The sequence below is a fragment of the Scophthalmus maximus genome, chromosome 7, assembly GCF_022379125.1.
Source record: "Scophthalmus maximus strain ysfricsl-2021 chromosome 7, ASM2237912v1, whole genome shotgun sequence".
Taxonomy (NCBI): domain Eukaryota; kingdom Metazoa; phylum Chordata; class Actinopteri; order Pleuronectiformes; family Scophthalmidae; genus Scophthalmus; species Scophthalmus maximus.
This window is the reverse complement of record NC_061521.1, coordinates 17,783,403-17,806,835: the sequence shown is the minus strand read 5'-3', so window position 1 is coordinate 17,806,835 and position 23,433 is coordinate 17,783,403. Positions and strand designations below refer to the sequence as shown.

The 23,433-nt window shown below is 41.3% G+C and overlaps 3 protein-coding genes across 5 annotated transcripts; 1 reads left to right on the top strand and 2 right to left on the bottom strand.

Annotated features, from left to right (window-relative positions):
- Nucleotides 1-341: 341 nt before the first annotated feature.
- ube2na (ubiquitin-conjugating enzyme E2Na) lies at nt 342-6,414 on the bottom strand. Its single transcript, XM_035643622.2, has 4 exons — nt 6,257-6,414; nt 2,798-3,044; nt 2,230-2,370; nt 342-1,677 (listed from the first exon to the last, which is right to left on the bottom strand). Exons 1-4 carry the CDS (start codon nt 6,284-6,286, stop codon nt 1,631-1,633), a joined length of 465 nt encoding a protein of 154 aa, XP_035499515.1. The 5' UTR covers nt 6,287-6,414; the 3' UTR covers nt 342-1,630.
- An 857-nt stretch (nt 6,415-7,271) lies between these two features.
- c1qtnf13 (C1q and TNF related 13) lies at nt 7,272-10,733 on the top strand. The gene is made up of 2 exons (XM_035643619.2): nt 7,272-7,449; nt 9,055-10,733. Exons 1-2 carry the CDS (start codon nt 7,419-7,421, stop codon nt 10,110-10,112), a joined length of 1,089 nt encoding a protein of 362 aa, XP_035499512.1. The 5' UTR covers nt 7,272-7,418; the 3' UTR covers nt 10,113-10,733.
- Nucleotides 10,734-11,068: 335 nt separating this feature from the next.
- On the bottom strand, nt 11,069-21,531 carry nr1h4 (nuclear receptor subfamily 1, group H, member 4). Of its 3 annotated transcripts, XM_035643614.2 has the most exons (11): nt 21,376-21,531; nt 20,767-20,860; nt 20,457-20,636; nt 17,656-18,033; nt 15,654-15,794; nt 14,657-14,799; nt 14,451-14,549; nt 14,114-14,213; nt 13,833-13,979; nt 12,039-12,152; nt 11,069-11,921 (listed from the first exon to the last, which is right to left on the bottom strand). In XM_035643614.2, the coding sequence occupies exons 3-11, from the start codon at nt 20,551-20,553 to the stop codon at nt 11,683-11,685; spliced, it is 1,458 nt and encodes a 485-aa protein (XP_035499507.1). In that variant the 5' UTR covers nt 20,554-20,636; nt 20,767-20,860; nt 21,376-21,531; the 3' UTR covers nt 11,069-11,682. The 3 variants fall into 3 exon arrangements, with proteins under 3 accessions (XP_035499507.1, XP_035499510.1, XP_035499509.1); XM_035643617.2 differs by lacking the exons at nt 20,457-20,636; nt 20,767-20,860; nt 21,376-21,531 and adding exons at nt 18,113-18,579; nt 19,253-19,504; XM_035643616.2 differs by lacking the exons at nt 20,457-20,636; nt 20,767-20,860; nt 21,376-21,531 and adding an exon at nt 19,253-19,504.
- Nucleotides 21,532-23,433: the final 1,902 nt, after the last annotated feature.

Genomic DNA, 23,433 nt, shown 5'->3' with positions numbered 1-23,433 from the left:
CCTTCTACAGTAGTGAGGTTCGCTTCTTGTAGTTTGGTGAGGCCTGTATCCGCTGCTGAAGTTAGAGCTCAGCAGGGCCTCCCTCTAGTGGATGTCAACTAGACTGTACAACCATTGATATCTGGCAGCAGAACAAAAAAAGTACTCTGGTTATCATAATAATTTCCAAATTGTGCAAAAGTGTAAACTTCAAAAGTTCAAAAGTGAACTTTGGAATGATGGACGTAATGCTGACCACACATCCCACCAGGTCTGAACCCTATTACAACAAACTGTACATCGGCAGTATTTGTCGCACTTGTCTTGCATGTGTCCTATCAAGAATCACACACAAGTAGCCATTTATTAATCAATAAATTTTATTTACAGAAAATAAAAGTATGCAGGTGAACAGTTCCATAGCATTCTGAGGGGCAGGAAAAACATCCCTCCCCCAGATTAATAGAAAGAATGAATTTACAAACAGTGAATTGAATACAGACTTTTTTTTTAGCCAAAGACAAACCACGACCATCGAGTCACAGCCTTCATTGATCTTCTAGAGTTTGATCCCGCAACTACGCAGCATTTTGTCTCACACAGGTCAGCCCCCCCCCCGCCCGCCCTCAACCCCAACTCACGTCATCAAACAGATTACATGTAATCCCTGTGTAAGTAAATGCCATTGGAAGAAAAGTAAAGCACAGTCTTGTAGAATCAGACTGTGATGACGTGGGGAAACAAGCAGAGTAGTTAGAATGGCAATAGCAACAAAGTTTCACATGTAAAAGACTGAATATGGTAATAAAACGTACACTATGTGCTAAAACTAAGAAAGGGTCCACAATGTCTACCGAACCCTCCACATTCTCTCTCACCAGCCCCAAGTTTACAGTAAATCCAGGTCTACAGAGTGGAGAGTCAATGTGGCAGGCTCAGATTTAATTATTTTGTATTAAATAAAGCCAGATGTGACTTAAGAGACGATGCATGGCTACAGTTGCTTATGTGTTCTGCTGCAGCATCTTCACAGGATGAAACTCTGGTCCGTCTCCAGGTGAGTGTCTACATACAGTGGGTTAGTAGCAGTTAGCTGCTTTTAATAAACAAACAGCACCACGATAAAACAAAGTCTTAAAAAAAAAAAAGGGAAAAAAAGGGACAAGCATAAAATGTTTACCATATTGACCACATCTAGCCAATTTCTCCTCTTCAACCCGTTCTGCGCCATCCCAGACAGAGGACACCCTCTTCCCCACTAAACATGCTTTTTTCAAGCACAGGTTGGTAAAAGCCTCCCAAAAAATCAATGGACAAAGAAAGTCAGGTGAGAAGATCAAAAACCTCCGCCCATGCATTTCAACTGTAGTGGGTTAGGACAAAGACAAGCCATTTCATTACTAGTGTACATTTAAATCACCAGTTGTCAGCAGTTGTTTTTCTTGTTTTTTCTTTTACATTATATTCATGTTTATTCTTTAATAAGTGTGTGCGTGTGTTTGTGTATTTATATTATAGATATTTATGTTTTATATTGATGTAAGACGGTGCCCTTTAAATGCAAATGAAGTAGGAAGAGGTCTTGGCAGAACATGAGTTGTGGTGTTCACACTTGACTTCCACTTGTGTCTCCACTTGTTGTTAGGCTGCTCTACACTTCATTTCTGCTTCCTGCGTAGAGCCTGGTCCATGACCTGGCTGTGGAGGAGAAAAAAGAAGAAAAAACCCCTCAGAAGAATAACATGAGTTGAGTAGAGTTGACCAATGCAGCGTTGAAACATAGTTAATACGAAAAGGCTATTCACAAAGCCTGCACTGTGGCAAATGTAAGATCTCTCCACACAAACCATCTCAACTCCAGCAACAGTCTTTACACATTTAGAAAGAAAAAAAAATCTAATGTGGAAATGGGGCATCAATATTCTGAACTTATGCTTTAAATTATCAATCATATTTTACACTCGTGGCTAAACTGGTGAGACAACAACACGGTCGATTTATTGCTGTAGCAGCCTTTATTTAGTTGGTTTTTTTAAATGTAAAAAGATATAGCACCGAATACCGAATGTACCTGAAGTTGCGAAGTAATTAATAGATTGAATTTTGCTTTTTGTGTGCGTATGTGTGTATTTAGGCTGGATATTCTTTTACTCAAGATGACAGAGGGGAAAGTGAACAGCGCACTAGAAAAGAGCTGGATATAAAGTGTAATAAACCTCTTACTGAACCTGGACAGATCACAGTTCTCACCTTTTTCTATGGCTTCAGCTTCACTGGACTTCCATTGTTCTGCAACATCATTTGCTAGGGGATCATCAGGATTGGGCGCACTTAGTAACGCCTGGATTGATAGCAGCACCGTGCGAATCTGCAGCGCTGGTGACCATTTATCTGTAAAACAAAAATAAATAAGGAAAAAAGGGGTATGAATAAGACTAAAATGGAGAACAAAAGCTCCAAATTTGGGGTCACAGGTGTAATGTCAGACACCACTTGATCTTTTGAGCAAGATGAAATTGGCAAATTCCTCACTTCATTCAAAGGCCAAACATCAAAGACACAACACATACAGGCTTGCGTACAATTAGAAGCCTGACTCAACAGAAAAGTACCTGTTTAACCTGCTATGGAAGAAAAAACATTTCTGTCAGTTCTGCCAGTTTGGAGGAGGAACATGTGGTTTTTAAGCTAAAACACACCGTCAACCACACACAACAGCTGCAAACATATGAAAATGGGTTCCATGTCTGAAAAAAAGGCCTGTGCCTGAGCACTGTAACTGTAACTGTAACTGTGACATTATGATGTACTGACTTACCTTTCAAAATGTCTAGACATATTCTTCCCAGCTTGTCTACATTGGGATGGTATATTTTGGTTATGAAGCGCACTTTAGGAGCTGCCATGGGATACTCCTCTGGTAGAAAGAGTTCAAGTTTAAATGTGCCCCCCTCAAAAGGTGAATCCTGAGGTCCACATATGATCACGTGGAAGTAGCGGGCGTTACTCTCATCTGGCTCGGCCCTGATGCCTGGGACAGGCTCTGCCATCAAACGCTGAGTTTCCTGGTACAGAAGAAGGACAGACAAAATGAACTGGAGAAAAAAAAGATCCTTCACTACCATAAGACCCCGTTAGGGCAACGCATGAAACATGAAGTTCAGGAGAGCTATGAGAGTACGTCTATGTGGCTATGACTAATTTTTTTTACAAGGATAAAACCATTTTCTAACTTTGTGTGTCCAAGTTTTGAGATAATTTCTATTTACTTGGCCAACATCTAACAATTATTTATTATAAATTGATAATAATCAATAAGTTGTTTAGTCTATGAAATGTAAAAAAAAAAGCAAGAGAAAAATGTCACTGAGAAAATTGAAACACTAACACAAATCATTTAATTGACTGATATTTTCAGATGTATGATTTTTGGACCTTAGAATTACATTTTTCACACAAAAAGAGCAACAATGAAAGTATCTGACAAAGGTGTGTGATAAATGTTTTATGTTATCGTGTATTCTGTGCTCAAATTCTTCAGTTACCAATGTAAGGTAAATTCTGACAACCACAATTAACGTCATGATTTTTACACTGCAACACCTGAATCAGGCATTACAGTCACCTTCACAGGAAACTACACTTTATTTGGAAATATCCTGGGAACATTTTAATGGATATTGGTTAAAAAAAAATCAGTTTAAAAAAGCGCTGGCACAAACTTAAGAGCAGCAAAAAAATAGTTATGCATCAGTATTATTCTATCAACAGAGGGAGCGGGGGAGGGAGGCATCGACTGAAATAGTGACTCAGGGCTGCGAATCTAAAGACTCACTGCAAAGTAATGTCTTCTAGAGGTGACACTGACTCAGCCACCACACCACAGGAGAACATTACCGCCGTTCCCATCAGAGACTGCAGCTGGGCGACACCCAGATTCTGCTGATAGACAAATGACCCACAGAAACCTCACACCTTTACTGTGACAGAGGAGAAGATCTAAGTGGCCTGTGGTATGCAAACGGCAGCATGAGCGGCACACCTGAGCGATACCTTCCAACAAGTTAACTACGTTTGAGCTCACTGCTTTGTATTTCATTATTTTTTACTGCAACTCTTCGCTGTTAAATCTACATTCCCCCAAATGTAACAGACAATTAACACATTTTCTGCTAAATAAGGCCCCTTTAATTGTTCCTGTAATCCATTTGAACCTAGTATCCCGTTGTGTCCGGTTGAAATGCAGCCTTGTGCAATATAGCCATCACAGCTAACTACGACAGGACAATAAATAAACAAAGGTGTGAAAACCACACTAGAAAAACAAAGGGATTTGTTTTGGACACCCTTCTCCTGAATGCCACTGGGAGTGAGATTCCTGAAATGTTTCAGATAACCCACAGACAAAACCATGCAGTGAAAACACAGACAAGAGAGGGGCTCCCAGTCCCAGTCACACGCTCGGAGGGCTCAAGGGCTCGGTTCTTTTCCCAGCCTTCCCACCAACAGCCTGTCTGTGGTTTGCTTACAGACCCACCTGCACAAACTCCTCTCAGGCCCCATTCATGTTCCTATAGGGCATTTGTTTTCGAGCATTCTATATAGGCCCAGTTCCTTCAAAAATAAAGCAAGCCGCAATCTTTCCTTTTTGATGGGGGGGTTATTGATTTTTGCAAATACAACAACATTAGAGCTATCACACTGTTGTGTTTCCTACAGGAAAAAAAATAAGTAGGAAGAAACGTTGCTCCACAGTGGCTTGTATGTGTGTGTGTCTATCACAGCTCAGCAGGAGTGTTCACGACACAAAAATTAATAATCAACTGAAGAGTCCGTGTTGGATTACATGAATAGACCAGGAGCAAATGAGAGACGCTACACAAGCCACTGTTTGCAGGAAACCTTTGCACAGCACTGTGACATTTTCACTCAACACTACGGCTGCATTGGTAAGAGTACTTCAATATAACAAGTAATGTAACTGTGGGTGGGTTTTCAGAATATAAAGCTCCTCCTCCAGGAAGCAAAGTGACAACACTGTAGCTCACTGTTGAGGTCAGAGGATGTCAGTCCTTCAATATCATTGTTCAGTGAGATTAAGAACCTGCCCAACACCCTTTGGTTGGATGACCAAGATCACCTGCTGAATCTGCCTCACAGTCCGGGGCCATGAGGCAAAGGTCCGATCATGTTCATCCTACTGTTGTTCATTTCCCCTACAAGCCAGCTCGCAGCCTCAGATCCTCAGACGGGTCTTTACTAGTTGTTCCAAAGTCGATAGGCAAATCTAAGGGCGACCGAGCTTCCTCCATCAGGGCCCCTCCACTTTGGAACGGCCTGCCTGAGGAGATGAGGCTGGCAGAGTCTGTGGCTTCTTTTAAGTCACCTTTAAAAACCCATTTCAATAGACTTGCTTATATGTGATGTCCTCTTTTTATATTGTCTTTTAATATCTGTATGCAGGTATGTGACCTGACAACCATCTTATTGTTGGAATGCTGATATTAATTGTCTGTGATTTCTATGTTTTTGTGAAAGCACTTTGTGAAGCTACTTCTGAAAGGTGCTATATAAATAAAATTATTATTATTATTTCTATTTTACCAGCTAGTCAAGATGCTAATGTTCAGCCCCTGTCGTTAGTAAGATAATAACTTAATAAGAAGAATGTTTTATAAAGGGGGGGGGGTACAACAGGAAAAACATGCCACCTTGAATTCATGTATGCCAAGATGTAAATCATACTTCCGGGAAACTCAGACTAACAAGGAAGTGTTTTACCTTGTTAATCATTCAAATACAAGTACAGCTAACATGCAGCTAACATGCAGCTAACATGCAGCTAGCCCGTGTTCGCCCGTGTCTTCATACGTCGCTGTGTTAGCTTGTGTCAGTGTGGTTAGCTCAGCTAGCGCCACAGTCTGCTCAGACAGAAACTTCAGGAACAACGTCGGGCTTCACAAGACGACTCGGGCACATTCACCCGCCGCCTGCAACAGAGCGACGGCGCGTTGTATTCGTCTCTATTCGCCGTGTGTCGGTTTGTTTTTTGGGGGGGGGGCGCAGGAGTGAAACGGAAGTTACTTGAGCAAAGTAGCGTTAGCGAGCCGGATGCTAACGTTAGCACACACAACCGCTCACCGGCTGCGCTTTGCGGGTTCATGGAGCGAGCGAGCGCGTGTGTGTGCGTGTGCGTGTGTGTGTGAGAGAGAGAGAGAGAGAGAGAGACAGGGAATTCACACACGTCGCCGTTTTAAAAGTGTGAAATAATAATTACCTTGATGATCCTGCGGGGCAGTCCTGCCATCTTGTCTTAAATGCGGGCGTTCAGCTCTCTCTCTTTCTCTCTCTCTCTCTCTCTCTCTCGTTGGCATTGACGAGCGAACACACTCGTCTTCCGGGTCCTTCGCGTCGTGACAGAGGATGAAGAGCAGAGCAGCTCGTGTGATGCACATCGTGTACTACTGCATCAGTACAATGTAAAGTTGTCCATATGTACAATGTGAAGTTATATATATATATATATTTTTTTTTCAAATAAAAGGTTTTCATGAAAATCAGAGAAGCATATCTTGAAATTGATGCCTACATTATGGCCTTGCATTTGATTTGGGCTATACCCACGAAATATATTACTAAAGAAATATAAGTAATGGTGTTTCAGAATTTTCTCTGGATAATACATTTATTTCATTTTATCTATTTCTTTGAACAGTTTTCAACTGATGTGGCTTTTTCAAATGTGTGGGACAAAGATTGATTGGAGAATAATTCTTTGAGAACAGTGTCTTTCATCATTTTAAATTACTACAGAAACATGATTTAATAATAATAATTGAAAATGTCATCGAGACAATGGTCGTGCACAGTACCTTGAAAACCTTGTTTTTTCACTTTACATGTTGTCAGTTTTCCTCAGTATGAACTACATAAGGCAAGAGAGAGCAGACTGAAACCTCACAAGAATTATGATGGTATCATCAACTTTGCAACATTAAATAGTGGTTACAATCATTTAACACAGTCATAATTAATCAAAAACAATAATAATAATAATAATAATAATAAATCATAAGTGTTTTTCCCATGTAATGCTACTGTCAATATTTCTTTTAGACATGTAACACACTAAAATAGTGCATTTTTGTGTTCCATCGTTTATCTGTGTCCTTTGTGCTTCTCCAGCTGTTTCAAACAAAACATGATTTAGACATAACACTAGAAGCTGTTTGCCACCCCCTTCCTTTTTTTTGCAGTGCAGTTTGGAATGGGACCTATAGATTGGAGGCAGTGTAGTGGAGCTCCTCCCTGATGCATCTGTGTGGACAAAAGCTTGGTCCCTTTGGGTGCCAGGTCTGTTACGTGGACATTAGCAGTGCAGCGAACTCAGAATAACTTTGTGTTTAAGGTCTTTCCTGACAAAGAAGAAGAGGTCCAGCATGACATATCTGCCCCTTCAGAGCTCAACAGGTGGGTTTGAAATGATTATATTTGTGTAATCTTTTTTTGGCACAAATTGTATGTGGAAACAGAAATGGAATTAAAGAAAATGTATATATGATCTGTTTTCTATTTGCTCAGCAGGAGTGTAGCAGAGTTCACAATTTTTAATTTTGTCGTAAATACGAATGATTCTCGGTTCTACTATGTATTGACACTCATACAACACTCACATATAACACTATTGATTTCTGCTCAGTAACAATACAGTAATTTACACTGAGGATTGTTTCAGGGTATTGATATGTTTGAAGGGGTGGTAGTGTTTTAGTAGTATACTTTTCCTTTTGCCATCTCAGACATTTTCGTACCCTGGCCCTGGGTTTGCCACCACAGTTTAGCACTAAAAGTCTCCCATTAGTCTTTTGTGAAATATGTATATTACAGACAGCAGGGGAGAGACAGCCAGGTGTAAAATCAGAGCCTGTAGTTACAACTCATGTCTGTTGCCCTTTACAGGTGCAAGGTTTCCGCTCATGTAGTCATGAGCATGAAAGCTCTTCGGACCAATTTGATCATACTGGATTTTTAATTGAACTTCTACATGTATGCAAACATTATAGGATATTGTTCAATCTGAATGTGTTTAATGTGTGTTAGTGTAAAATGGCACATTTCGGGAATGTAAACAAGTCAAGTCCACAGAGTCTATCAAAGATATGTAATGATAACGAAAACTGATTTGCTGACACTTACAAAGTAATGGTACATTTAGGCTTTGCAGTGGTGTCTTTTAGCATTCCAACCTGCCCCACCTCACCATCCCTCCAAAATTTTCCATTGTTCAACAAACACAGGAACAGATGAACCAGCCCTTAATCTCGTCCCTTCACCCAGTGCACAGAGAGAACAGACAGTATCAGCCACATTACAGGGGCTGCTGCTCACACGGAGCGCTTGATTTGAGTGGGAAGATCTATATTGACAGGGCTCAGCCAGACTTCCTCATCAACTTGGAATATTTTACTTGGAGACACTATCAGCCTGAAATACGAGAATTGGTCTAGAAAAAGTATAATTCACATTGGTATTTACAATAGTCGCCTGCCTTCTGACTTGTCTCCTTAAATGAAGCAATGTCTACTTTTGCCCTGTCATGGATGTCATGAGTTGTGAGCAGTTCAAATAAACGGCAAACAGCTTTCTCTAACAGTCTGTTTTTCTTTTTAATCCCTTTAAAGGAAAAAGTCTACATGTTCAGAAATATGCTTATTCACTTTGTGGTGCAGAGTTACATACACACATATAAGGCAACAGTAACAAAAATCAGAACCTGGCACCGAGAAAAGTGCAGCACATAAGTCCACAGAAAACAGCAAATTGTTGTTTTCACACTTCACTCTGAGCGAACATGATTCAACATGTTAATTAGTAAGCTTTAAAGGTGCATTAAGAGTATTTCCAAACATGTCAAACTTCCTTAATCAACAAGTGACCCCCTCAGTTTCATTTTGTAAATGCTTTGGGGGTCTTGAAATCCAGGTTGGGGACCACGGGATAAGACTTTTATTTTTCGACATCTTATCTGTCATCTGTAACTGTTATTTCCTTGATTGTCTTTTGTTTTTTTATTAGCTCATTGGATCACACGCTGTTTCCTGGCATGTGTATTCATCGTGATCACCTGCTCTGGACCAGTCTCTCCTCTCCATGCCCCAGTATCAACAGGCCTCCGCTCTGCTTTCTCTGCCACACAAACCAGCAGCGTGGTGGGAGGCAAGCAGAAATCTGTGACCTTCAACAGGCTCATGGTTAACATAGGAGGGGATTTCAATCCAGACACCGGTCACTTCCGCTGCCGCGTCCCGGGGGCTTATTATTTCTCCTTCTCAGTGGGGAAGTTCCCAAAGAAAATGCTCTCTGTCATACTGGTGAAGAACGGGAAGGAGGTGCAGGCCATAGCGTACGATGACTACCGCAAGAAAGGAAGGAAAGTGCAGAGTCAAAGTGTAATGATCGGTTTGAAGGAAATGGACACAGTGTGGCTGCTCTTACAGCAGAGTCCTCAGTATGCTTTGTACAGCAACGCTGGTCCTTACATCTCCTTCTCTGGTTACCTCATCTACCCTGACATCTCCACAGCCAGCTACATCAACAACCACCTGTCCTCACCTGGCCTGTCCTACCCAATCTGCCCTCCTCAGGCGGATCCTCTGGCGTCAGAGAAGCCACGGTCTGCCTTCTCTGTGGCACGGACATCCACGCTCATGGGTCAGAGTAGCAGGCAGCAAGACAAGCCACCGCTGACCTTTGATGTGGAGTATGTCAACATCGGGGGTCACTTCAACAAATCTTCAGGCCTTTTCACTTGCCACTTCCCGGGGGCGTACTTCTTTGCCTTCACGGTGGGGAAGCACCCTCGTAAGGCTGTTTCTGTGAAGCTGATGACCGGGAAGGGCGAGGTGCAGGCGATGGTGTTTGACGAGGACACATCGAAGAGACGGGAGATGCAGAGTCAAAGTTTGCTGCTGTCCCTCCGCCGGGGCGACAATGTTTGGCTGTACAGTCAGCAGGATGAGCGTTACGCCGTCTACAGCAACCAGGGGAGGTACACCACCTTTTCTGGATTCCTGGTTTATCCTGAAGCAGATGCGTTCACACCCCCAACCAACCAGGACAGAACTCACCTCTAGATGTCATTTTGTTAAAAATTTGCAGAAAAGGATGAAAAAAGAAAATTGATTTTTGAAGAAAATCTGTAGGATATTTCCATGTAGGTGAAAAACATTGAATCTGTGCTCAGAATAGTGTAAGTACATTTACTGCTTTGTTTGTTAGTATTTTACTTTCTTCTACAGTAAATCGTATTATTCCAGGCATAATAATTCTTCTGCCAAATAACTCCACAAGATGGTGCTACGACACAATTCTGGACGTCAACCTTAGTTGTACAACACAAAAAGAAAATGTATTATTTGTGTTTATATTTTATAAATTATTGATTAAGTCAGTAACTCTTGTTTTGGTTCACATATACATGTACTTTTAAAATTCTCTGTGTTTAAAACTTTTCAAAACGTTTTTTTAACATGTAAAAAATATCACTGTGTGGCATGAGGCCAATTATGTAAATGATGTAAAATTTATTTGTTGCTGTTTGTCGAAATCTACTTCCTGTAAAAATGATATTTTGCGATACATCATAGTGGTGATAGTTATGTTTAATATGGAATTTTTTCCATTGTGGATATGCTGTACCTGTAATGATGCTTTTTGTGCATGTCAGACTTGTCTAAATAAATTCATACACTTTCATGTACTAAAAAAAATGTTATTATTTTCTTTTAACCCAAATGCCTAAACTAAAAATGATGCATTGAGTACAAGGTACAATAAATGTCAGTAAGGTTTTATGTTGACTGCAGTGAAAGGCCAAGTGAGGGACGAATGGATGAACTGGAGGAATTGTTGTTGCTGCAGCAACTATTTAGGCTTCTGCTATATACTGCAACTCAATTTCTACTGCAACAACAACAATTAACAACAACTACAGCAATAATTGTAGTATGCCCACATTACTTAAGAAAAAAAGAGAGAAAGAAAGAAAGAAAGAAAGAGCTTCTCAAAGATGAAAATGGACGAGCAAACATTCAAAGTTCAAACAATACCATAAGTTATTGTCATTTACAACGTCATTTCATCTTTAAGTGTCAGTATTATTATTAGCATCATATGAACAAGTCTGACTGCTTAAAACAACGGTTACACAACTGTTCCTGGGTTAGGGTTAGGGGTCAGGTTTTACAAATAGAAAATAAATGAAGTCATTGCTCTACTGAATCTAAACCTTACACTTTGCATGAGCACCACCTTTGCTTTGAGTAAGTTCCAGTGTTTGTACTTGCCTGACTAATCAGGCTGGGCCTTGAGGCTTGACATGATGTTCACAGCAATGAGAAGTCCGATTCATCCAAACAAACGGTTTCCTCTTTGTGCTGTAAACACAGCCACGGTTCCAAAATTCCTCTACAAGTGTGAGTAAATAAACATTATGATGGTGGGATATAAATCCATTTACAGAACATCAATATAAACTCACCGAGTCAGTACATGACTAATGCCACCGAGGTCAGGCAACATAGAGGCAAACAACTTGTGCAGTTATTTAATTCCAGATCATGTAGTTGGACCATGACTTTTGTTTTGCAAGTCTATAAATGTCATCATCCCCAAGGGGACGCTTTCTCCCAGTCTCCTGACGTGTTACTCCACGTCCCATATCTCACAGAGCAGCGGGGTGAATTTATGGTCGTTCATTCTCCAGGATGTGAGCATCTCTGCGTGGTAATAGTTGAGGGTTCTCAGCTCCGTCAGACGGCCCAGGAGACAGGCAAAGTACTGCGGCTTCTGCGGATGCTGTAGGACACACAGCTTCCTCAGCAGGTCCAGCATGGGCTCCTGCAGTCTCTCCACAGCCTGCTGGTCCTTCACATAAGGCCGATCTAGAGACGAGAAGAGTGCACTGTGACATATCAAAGATCGTCCACATCTCTTCTGGAGAAGCACCGTACAAAGGGACATAACCTGTCTGACTTAGTGAGTTGTTGATGCCGGGTTACCTGGTGTCAAGATGGTTATGGCTGTGAGCAGAGCTTGTTCCTCCTGCACCATGTGGAGTACACCGATGCTTTTGTAAAAGTTGAACATGGGTGTCATGAATTCCTCTGATATACCTGCAGAAAAAGACAAAAAAGGAAATTTAGTTTTCAAAAATACTGGCACAACAAGCTCCCCTTCAAACACAATAGTTGAGTACAGACCTTGGATTCACTGTGGCGTCTCTGCAAAATATATATTGAACTGTTTACCTGCAGCCATCATTTGACATTCAAGTTTATTTCATGTATATGGCACTTTAAAAGCAAATATGTTTCCACACCGATTAAGTATAACTGTAAATATATTGTCTGTTCTAGTAATGATGTAAAATGAGGGTTTGGATCAGTGTTATAATGTACAATATTAAATTAATCAAAATGGTAGAATCTGTAAAAACCTTCAGCATCATCTTCACTGCATTTTTTCTTTCAGGAGTGATTCAATAATACATATGGATGAATATTGCAAATTGCTCTCTGTATGATTTCAAATGTTTGCGTTCAGTTTTCCAACAGCAAGGTTGTGTGGTCTGTCTGTCTCCCAGTCTGTCTGACTGTCTGTCTGCTCGGACACATCATCAAGCATTCAGAAATGCAAGTGGGGCTCAGAGAGAGAGAAGTGGACAATAGCACTCTTGATGTTTCGATAAGCAACAATAGTCTCTTCAGACAGCTTTGCTCCCTTACTCCCTTATTCTCTCAGACTGGCATTTAGTGTGAATATCTCCCATCCCGACTATTCACACCAGCAACGCACCAAGGGACCCGTTGACGCACACACGCACACACACACACACACACACACACACACACACCTGCCATCACAGCCACTGTCTGTCTAACTGTCCGGCCTGGTTGACATAATGACACCTCGTATACATTTAAATGATTTTTCAGACCACCAGCCAGTAAACTATTCGATGTGACAAATATGTGTAAATAGAAAAACAGTATATGTGAGGGGAAAATAAAACTTCACATTGCAGAAACAACCTATGTGAGTGTTTTCAAGAATTAAACCCAATGCCAGCTCGGTTTACTTTGAACGCTCTCATTTAGCTGTGAGCCTGCACACACACACACACACACACACACACACACACACACACACACACACACAATCACGTGCGCGCACACACACCTAAAACCAGTGAAACTGTACCCAGTGTGTGTGTGTGTGTGTGTGTGTGTGTGTGTGTGTAACCTACACCAAGCCATAGATCAACAGGTCAGCACACATCTCCCAGCTGCATCACACAGATCAGGTAGATCAATTATTAAAAGAGGATTCAACTAGACTTGGCTGCAGGTGGAACTGCCATGATGCTGCTGGTGAAGCAAAGGCCCAAGGCACCTGAATGTCAATGCTAACGTTAAATGTTGATATATCTTAGTTCAACATTTAAAAGCTACACGTACAATATTACTAGATTTGGGGTGATGAATGTTTAGAAGGTGACACTATATATTCAAGATTCAAGATATCTCAAATCAAATTGTGCCCATTATAAAGATTTACAAAGGAAAAATATGCAATATATATAAATAAGCAACTATAAAATAATAATATAGAAGTAAGAAAAAGAAGTATAAATAAAGTTCTGAATTAAAATATAAATACGTGTCGAGGTAACACAAGGCCGAAGCAACGAGGGTGAGCAAAGAGCACATATGAATAACGAAGAAACGTTAGAAATCCAGCAGAGTGCAGAAACAGAAATCTTTGGGGTGAATGTACGTCGTCAGTCGACTCACCGCTCCTGCGTATCCTGTCCTCTAAAACTTCATTGTGTCCGTTTGGCATCTTTTTGCTGAAAACCTGGGCCGAGCGCAGGAACATGGCTTCCACAGCCGAGCCCTTCAGCAGAGCGATCTGATCTTCGTGATTCAGAGACAGGAAGCCTGCCAGAGGTATAATACCAGTCAATGTGACACACACAACACACGAGGTGCCGTGTGTAATGCTTCTGGCCCGTGGTTTCATGACGTAAAAATGCAACCATAAATTTACAGGATCTGCAAACGTGCAAAAATACCTGGAATATTTTTAGTAAACTCCACCAGAACTTGAACTTGACTCGTTGCCATTTCTGTCAACAGGAGGAAGTTTTCCTCTGCACTGTACTGATCTTGCAGCTGTGGCAGAAGCAACAACAGTAAATGGTACTGAAACAGATGAGATCACACCAGGGGTACATGTGGAGTTCTTCTTGGTCTGTGAGGATGTCAGGACATGTCGACAGCCCATTTCTCAACATGTTTAGTCTGACACATGAGCTGTACTTTCTGTTGCTGACTGTAAGCAGCTCGTCTTTGGAAACATTTTAATGACATTAATCCGAAAAGTTTGAAGCAATATTTAGGGAAATATACCAGTTTTTTGGCCACGTCTTGAGGAATCTGATGTCTGTTATAAGCATCCGCAATGACCTTCATGAGCGCCTGCTGCTCTTTGGTGATTTCAACTTTTTCCTGAGTTCAAAAACAGAAGGAAAACAAACAGTTATTAAGATTACAATTCTTTCTTTTTTCACTGCAATTTATTTGACAAAATCAGTGAGCTTATGATTTTTCTGAACCTTTGACAGTTTGGTGGTTGAGGTGACCTGCTTGTTTTCTGTGTTGTCCGCCGCCTCCGTCTCGTCCCCATTCGACTGTCCCGGGGAGGCCTTGGTGTTCTTCCGTAGCCTTTTAGATTTACACTGGATCTCTGTCAGGAGGCCTGCGAGCAGTGACGAGGGCTTCACTATGTGTGCTAGAATACCCCGCAGCTCTTAAATTCAACAACCATGCCATGAAGTTATTACTGCTCATTTTCATTTACCGTGAGACCATATCAAAGATGTATTACAGCAACTTCTCCAGTAAATTTATATCTGTCTTTTCACGCTGTGACCAATAAAAGGTCTAATTTGTTGACTCTGCGGGTGGAGTCATGGAAGCCTGCCACCTTGCAATATTCATCACAACTTCCCTGCACTATTTATGTGCAACAGGAGTCCAGTCTCTCCTTCTGCTCTTTTCAACTGACAGCTCCTAATAGACCCAACAACATATAATCCTCTAAAGACCGCAGAGAAAGTGCATTTTTCACATTTATGATTTTTTTGTCTTCACGTTGTGGCATGCTTCATGTTTGAAAAAAATACTGATGACTACATTCGCCCCAAGAAACACAGGAAAACTTGTCAGACAAAAACATTCTGCAAATTTCTTTTACTGGCAGGTTAATGTTTTTTTATTTTTAAGAAGCTTAAGGTGTCTGTCTATTGCTTCTATTCCTGTAACAGCAACAAAAGCTGGACCTTTCCATTGTCTTTCGTGTGATATTCATCCTTGGTCAAATTCAATGGCCCATGTCAGAATGGAAAATGAGGGTTCACCAATGCAGCCTGTGACAGCCTCTATCGATGAAATTACAAAGACAGTACGTGTTCTGCACGTGAATTGATGCACGATAGTAAATAGAAATGTGCCTGCATTTTTTAATTGCGCAGCAAATTAATTAATCGCTTGTTTCAGCAACTCGTCGGCACAGAGAGGAACCAGAGTCTTGAGATGAGCAGGGATACTCACATTCAGCCAGCATGCCCATCTCTTTGCACTTCCTCAGCCGACACTCCTGGCATTTCCTGCGCATGTACATGTCCATCTCACAGTTTCCACCGCTCTTACATTTGTACACAGCTTTCTTTGTTATGCTCCGTCTGAAGAAACCTGTACATGTTGGAGACAAATCATTATCACATGCAAGGTACAAATGTGGTTGATACAAAGCCAAGACATTTAATTTGTTATACTGTAGATACTGACTATATACAGTTATATTAATTTATGTATTATTCATCAGCTGACATATACTCCGATACCAGAACATTAGCAAAGAGCCAATATCAGCCATTACATAAAACTTTGAAATGGTGATCTGCATGATGAGTTTGAATACTTATACTTATATTTATAAACTTTGATACCTTGAAAATATTTCCCTGATAACGTTCTTAATTTTAATGCAATAAACTGGATTATTCTAACTTGGTATTTTAATGATATTTTTCAGTATATAAAGGCTCTGAATAATGCTCCCAGCACTGCACGGTGGACAATGTGGATTACAGCTTTCTTTTTAACCATGATCATTGACTATCGATGATTCAATCATGAATATATAAAATTACAGATTAATAGGTTACACACTGTTTTAATAGTATCACACGGAGAATTCCAATGCAGCACACACACACAAACACACACACACGCACACACACACGCACGCACACACAGACTAACTTTGGAACGGTCATTAGACATTCTGACATACAACATTAAGCACAATGACATGCATTAGCGTAACTGCGCTCAGGTTGCCCCTGCATTGTACAGCAGAAAGCTGAGAGGGAACCTAATCTGGCAGCAGCACCAGGTAGACCTGAGCCTATTCTCAGTCAAATGGCAGGACAGGCCGGCATTATCCAACCTCAAAGTGTGGAATTACACGTATATCCATTCAGACTGAAGTTGGCAGGAATCACAGCAAATTCACGGTGTCATCAAACAAGGGGAGGAGCTGCCAAAGGTCGTGACTTGTGGATAACTTTTATGTAGAAAAGGGTTGTAAAGTGCGTGTTCTCTCTGTGATATTCCCTCCCAAGGAGGTTATTTGTTTGTTAGCAGGATTACTCAAAAGTTATTGATGGATTTTCCTGAAAATGTTATCAAAGAAAGGTCATGGTGATTATGTTTTTGGAATGATCCAGATCCAGATCTGGAGCCAGGAATTTTGTGAGGGATTCTTCACCATTGCTCAACCTTGGCTGAGGTCTGCGTTCTCCGAGCGCTCTTCTTAAATACGTCATCAGCTGAATTATGCTGGAGCGTATACAGCAGTGGTAGCAGTAGTATTAGGGGTAGAAGCAAAGTATGATTAAATCGTCCATTTTATTTTTGCAGCCGCGGAGAATGATCTTTGCAAAATGCCTCATGCTCACACATTCTTCTTCACCAGCTGCTGTTTGGACTGTAGATATGAGCGTCATTGTCATGGGTGGCCCCTAAAAGTCAACAGCTAAAGATAAAACTTTATTTTGGAATGTGGGCCAAATGTCATCCTACTCATACGTATGTTGCCATAAACTTTAAACAGTACAAAACTCAGCCTGGCTCCAAAAAATACACTATGAAAATAGAAGTTGATAAAAAAAATACTGTATCTGAATGGAAGTAGCTTCTATACAGGACACATTTCCTCCTTGTGTAGAATTGTGTTTTTTTCAGCTGAAATTGTTAGTTGATTAATTCAGCTCTCGAATAAATCTGCTACTTTTTGATGAATTATTCACAAATGTTTGTTGAATAAAATAAGAAAAAACAAAAGGTAAATTCTGTTATTTTTCTCTGTGTTATACATAAGTTATGGCCGAAATGATTCTTATTTTTAAAACAAAATAATTGACAAATTAGTCAAAATTATCATTAGTTGCATCTCTAGTTGGGATGTTTAAATATCTCTGGAGAGTAAATACTCCCCCCCCCCACTATTCAGTATATGTGAGTGAGTATGTGTGATTTCAAACCTCACCTTTACATCCCTCACAGGTAAGAGCATTATAGTGGTATCCAGAGGCCTTGTCTCCGCACACAACACACAGTTCTTCCCCTTTGACCCTTCCAGCTTGCAACATGTGCCGGGTCCTCCTGCACACGGTAGGCACTACAGCAGACGTCTCCTCCATCTCAGCGTCGTAGCTGACCTCCAGGGGTCCTTTCCTCAGTTCATATATCCCTGAGTTGGAGTACCACTGGTCTCCATTGTACTGGGGGTAATAGTTCTGACTGGAGTAGTATGGTGTGGAAGGCAAGTTTGGCTCCATGGACGGGTACTGCATGCTGGGATAGCTGGTGAAGGGTAAGACATCGGGATCCTGCAGGAGAGGACTGCCGTGATCTGCCAGAATATCTACAACAAGAAGAGGAGAACAATTACACAGCATGTTGAGAGAGAGAAAATATCCTAAATCATTTTGTCCATTACTCACTTTTTGTCAGAGCTTTAAAATACAACCCAAGGCCTTCAATTTGGAACCTAATAATTACCTATCTCGTGTCAATTCAGCAATTTTGGTCTGGAAGAGGAAGATCATAAAATGTTGTTTTTAAAGCTTTTTAAAAAAAACCTTGTAAATGGACCCTGAGTAAAGATTATACTGCTGTTTTCAAGGTCATGAAGGTTTTTTATGTTGCATTGATGATGTGTCCAAATGTGTTAGAGTAAGACTAATGGTTAGAGGTTATGCCATGTACTGTATGCTGCAATGTATATTATGGAAGTGACAAATAATGAAATCTGAATCTGAAGTCATGATGTCAGAAATATAAAAAATCGCGTAAGAAACAGCTGTTGAACTGTGTCTGTGTGCTGCTTGGTGCGGGGCAGAGATCAGAGAGAGTATTCATCAGACCTTTAAGCTGAAAACAACTGTTCACTGCAGCTGAACATGAAGGACTGTAAAACAAAAACACAGGGGTGAAAGGTGCTGAGAGGCAAACTATCTGGTGATAATTATCCGTGGGAACATCCCTGAGAGTGGCCACTTTCACATTACAGGTAGCCATTCCACCCATAATCCTGTACCAAGAGTTGATGCAGTTCAAGTGCCGAAAGAGTCAAGTCGTAAGACTTTTATTTATTGCTTTGCAGAGCACTATACAGCAACATACATTGTCCTTGAAACCTGAACTGTGATAAGAATTTTTATTTTATTTTATTAGCCTCATTCAAATGTGCTGCAGGAGCTCGTGAGCGTAGAAACGGGCTCAGCAGTAGTCGGCAATGCACAAAAACACATACTGTAATCCCATAAATGATTAACAGCTCGCCTGCACAGAGCACACTGTGTCTTTTAGAATGACATGTAACTCCATTCCAAACAAGTTGGCACTTTTGAACCTGATACAAGAACGCTAATAGGATCCTAATGTTGTTTCATCACGACCGACTTTCAGAGCACGCGTGGTTTATTCATGACGTTTCCTTAGAAAACACCCACGGGGAGATGAGCACAGTCTATACAGGAATGATCCGTCCCCGGGACTCAAATATCAAAAGTAAAACAAAGCGGAAGAAGTATCCAAGAAAGAAATATCTGAGAAATATCTCAACTTTATGAAGCACTGACCTCTTGAAGACTTGGTCTGCACCATGGCCATCGCTGTTTGACCAAACCCACTATTCAGAGACTGTACTCTCTGATCTCGACAGTCCAGCTCTGTTTAGTAGGTCAGTCCGTCCCTCTTGCTCCACTAAAGAATAAAATCCTCTTCCATTCATTTATTCTGAAGGAAAGCCTTCCACTGAAGACATGAGAGCGGCAGATGAAGGACCACGCAACTTGGCACTTGCTTCAGAAAGCCCAAGGGGAGCAAAGGTTGCCACAGCTACTCATTAACCATAAAGTCGCATGTCTTTACATAATTACAAGTAGCCGGCTAATGTGTGAAGTCATTTTCAGATTGGGTGGCGGTGGTATCGGTGGACTGCTACTGCACGGTGCGCTTAGATTTGTGAGACCGAGACGGCCACTAACTTGTCACCGCAATTAGAAGCAGGAACATGTTCATGCTCAGAAGATCTATTTGTAATCCTTGGAGCAAATGAATCCATGAATAAAGCAGAACATTCTTGCCATATATTCAAGCCTTCCGCTGTGTAAGTGTGTACAGAATGCATTATGCTGGATTATCAATGTAATGTTGATGGGACATTGTCGTGGGCATTGTGTGATCGCTCTTAGTTATTGATTGTCATCACAACTCATCTACATATACAGTACATACAGATGTGATCACACCCTCATGTTTACCTGAGGAGGATCACTGGTGGTAGAAACGGAGAAAAAAGTGGCTATTGGGTTGGTGATGTCAGCCTGCCGGTTGGTCGGTTCGCCACTTCGGTCCTTAACTAAAATATCTTTATTTCTATCAAATGGTTTTCCATCAAATTTGGAAGCGACATGTATGGTTTACCAGATGACGAATTTGAAGGATTGTGGTAATCTCCTGACATTTCCTTTTGCACTTCCATGAGGTTGAACAACAACAACTTTTGCCGTGATTGCCTTGGGATTTTTGCTGATGTTAATAATAACTTTCTGAGTAATGATTTCAGTTTGTCCAAATACCTGCAAAACTTACAGCAAACCCATGAACCTCAGCTCAGTGTTAGCATACTCACGTGCTCAACTAAGATCGTGAACATTGTAAACATTATACCTGCAGCGTGTTAACGTTGTCACTCTCAGCATCATCAGCATGACAATATTGGCATTTGGCTCAAATTCCCTTCCCTTTTTTTCTGAGCTACTTTCAACCACGCAGACTTACCAAACAAGTGGGCGCTCTCTGAGATGGAGAATTCATCGCTGGGTGGGATTTGCAGCGGTCCCACCACATTGATGTCAGGGCCCACCCACTCATTCATTCAGGAGGGTCGTCAGGCACCGACTCAGGGAAAAACACGGGATTGCACTGTGCCACAGAGCGGTGGCAAGCTTCTGTTTGCTTCTGCAACAAGCATAGAAATGGTGTGATTGGTAAAGGTCTCCTGAACTCCCTCAAAAGGTTTGCAGGAGCCTCCGAAACCTGCACCGCAAGGTAATTAAACATCAGCCTGGGAGTCTCTACATCAACACACCTGACACGTCTCCTCTCCCACACAGGGGATGATATGTTCAGTAGCTGCCTGCAGATCAGGTGGGGGATGGAAGTCGGGCCTCGACACGGCCTCCCTGAGAGCAAGGCGAGAAAGGAGCCTTAGCTTTCTTCTTTCTTTCAGAGCAGTAATCATTTTGTCCTGTCCCTTCTCACATTCAAGTACACATCACATCATCAGGGCTCACTAGACAGAATGTATCTCAAGATCAGTGTTGTCTACATTAATTTGATTTTGCTAAACATACCATAGGCAAACCTTCATTCTTAGTTTGCATTTGCAGCCAATTTAGTAATATAATTGTCGATGAGCTTGAAGCTATCTTATAAATAATAGACATGTTTCTAAACGTGTTCACGGTCCCCATGTAAAACATTACTTTTACAGACCTCACTTGGCACATCTATTCTTTAATTAACTCGGCGTAATTTCCCCTGAGATAAAAAAGCAACCCACGAGGACTCTGAAAACATTTCCAGTCCACACTAACAGCCCACGCAACAGCCAGACATGCCTCTCTACCTGTCAAATACAGACACTTCGGCAAAGTGGTCGGCTCATGAACATGAAATACTCACTGGCAGTTCTTACCTTGTCCTGGTGAACTCGTATTGTTTTCCTGCCTGGTCACAGTTTTTTCCTCCAGCCTCGTGTCTGTCCTGCAAAAACGCGAGCTACGGCTCCATCAATAGTAGCTGATGAACATTAAGTTGCTTGTGTCTGGACTCCAGTGAGAGCTTCTGAGACCAGTTGAGGTCAGGGAGAAATGGATGGTGGTTATTAATTAAACTGTCCATGCCCCCCCCCCCCCCCCCCCCAACAGAAAAAAACCTCTATTTATCATAACAAGACAAGAGGCTGCTTCATGAATTCTCTCCAACAGACCAGGGTCAGAAAATCCCACCCACATACACAAACATCACACATGGAGCATACATGCAGTCATTAGCATTACACAAACATCTGGTATGAGTCTGAGCAAACTGAGCAGAGGAGCTGCTATCAGTCCAAAGTCCAATAGTTTATATATATATATATATGTATATATATATATATACATCTTTTTTCAACCATTGAATAAAAACAGAGGATTGTTGTGTTTTTTTGTGTTAAACTATATCTTTTTTTCACTGTAATGTAATGGTATTATTTCAACAGTTTATCAAGAAATCGAGGATTTCATATCGACCCAGTGAAAACAGACTGTGTGGTAATCGCTGTCATCTGTCCTTGAAATGATCGAAGCCACTTTATCATGTCACCGCAAAGTATGCAGGGGCCAGTTTACTGTTTATATTGGCACCTTCATACCTCAGTGTACCCGGCCTGATGTCTTTGTGCGCTCCAAGATCAGCCTGAACACAGAAATTCAAGCGCCTTGTGTCTTTCAAATCCTTAATTTGTCCGAAAATAATAGTTTAATCATTGATGGGTTGTTGCTCCATCCAAAGGCCCTTCTGAGTCAACAGAAGTCTCTCTGAAATAAACAGAACCTTTGCCATTGGCTGTTTGTGGACTATGTGGTCTGTGTTTGACAGCATGTGAGGAACGAGCCATCAGCGATGGTCTCTGGGAAGGGACAGACATACAACAGTCACGGCTCTCGCAAGTTTTGATGAGGTTAACTTAAAAATAATTCTGTATGTGTCTTTCCATTTGGTATCATAAGGACTGGAACAGATGTTAGGTGTTGGTTTGAGCTTCCATCTTTCCCATCTCCTTGGTGATTTGTTACTCATTCCAGACGCACCGCATTGTGTGTGACGCAAACGTGAAATAACAGAAACAAATCCTGGAATGATCTCAAGGACTTACAGGAGCACAGTCAGGGGGACCGGCAACAAAGTCCGTGGCCTTGAAACTTATCAACATGCAAGAGGGAGTCATCATTCCACCTTTCATTGATCAGCAAATTCAGAGAAAGCTATATTTTTAATTGTGAACGTATGTTACATGTATTTGTGCTTATTTCAGTCCACGCCTCTTGCGGGTCTGACACTGGTGAGGAATTCCTGTCCATTAATTATCCTCCTCGTGGTGAAAAAGAAGCAGATAAGACAAAGGATGTTTACCCCAGTGTGATGGGAAACAGAGCAGTCTTCGGAATATTTAAAAATGTCTAATTTTAGCACGCTAACAAGGGGGGACAGCTCATACTGACAACCAGAATGTAACATGGTGCACTGTGCTTTCATGCCAGCTTTGTGTTAATCATTTAAGTGTGAAAATAAGATCAAGTGGAAGAAACAAAAAAAACCAAACAATAAAACTGAACTATGCTTTAGAGTGAGCAGGCACAAAAGTTTTGAATTATTTAATCTCAGCTAGTTTATTTCCTTCTCCGTGGCTCCAGGGATGGCAGCTTCCTTGGACTGACATTCATATCTCAATAACTGCAGCTATCATCAAATCCTATACAAACATTCATGGTCCCAAGAGGATGAAGCCCAGTGACTTTGGTGATCCCCAGACTTTTCTTAGAGCATCGTGGTTTTGAAATATCTCGGAAACTATTGTATAGTTTGCCATGAAGTTCGATCTAGACCATTCCTCCTGAGATATTGAGATGCTACATAAGCAAATGATGTCGAGTGTCTTTGTTAGTTTCAGGTGACACAGTTGTCACTTTCCCGTCCGGTGGCCATGTTG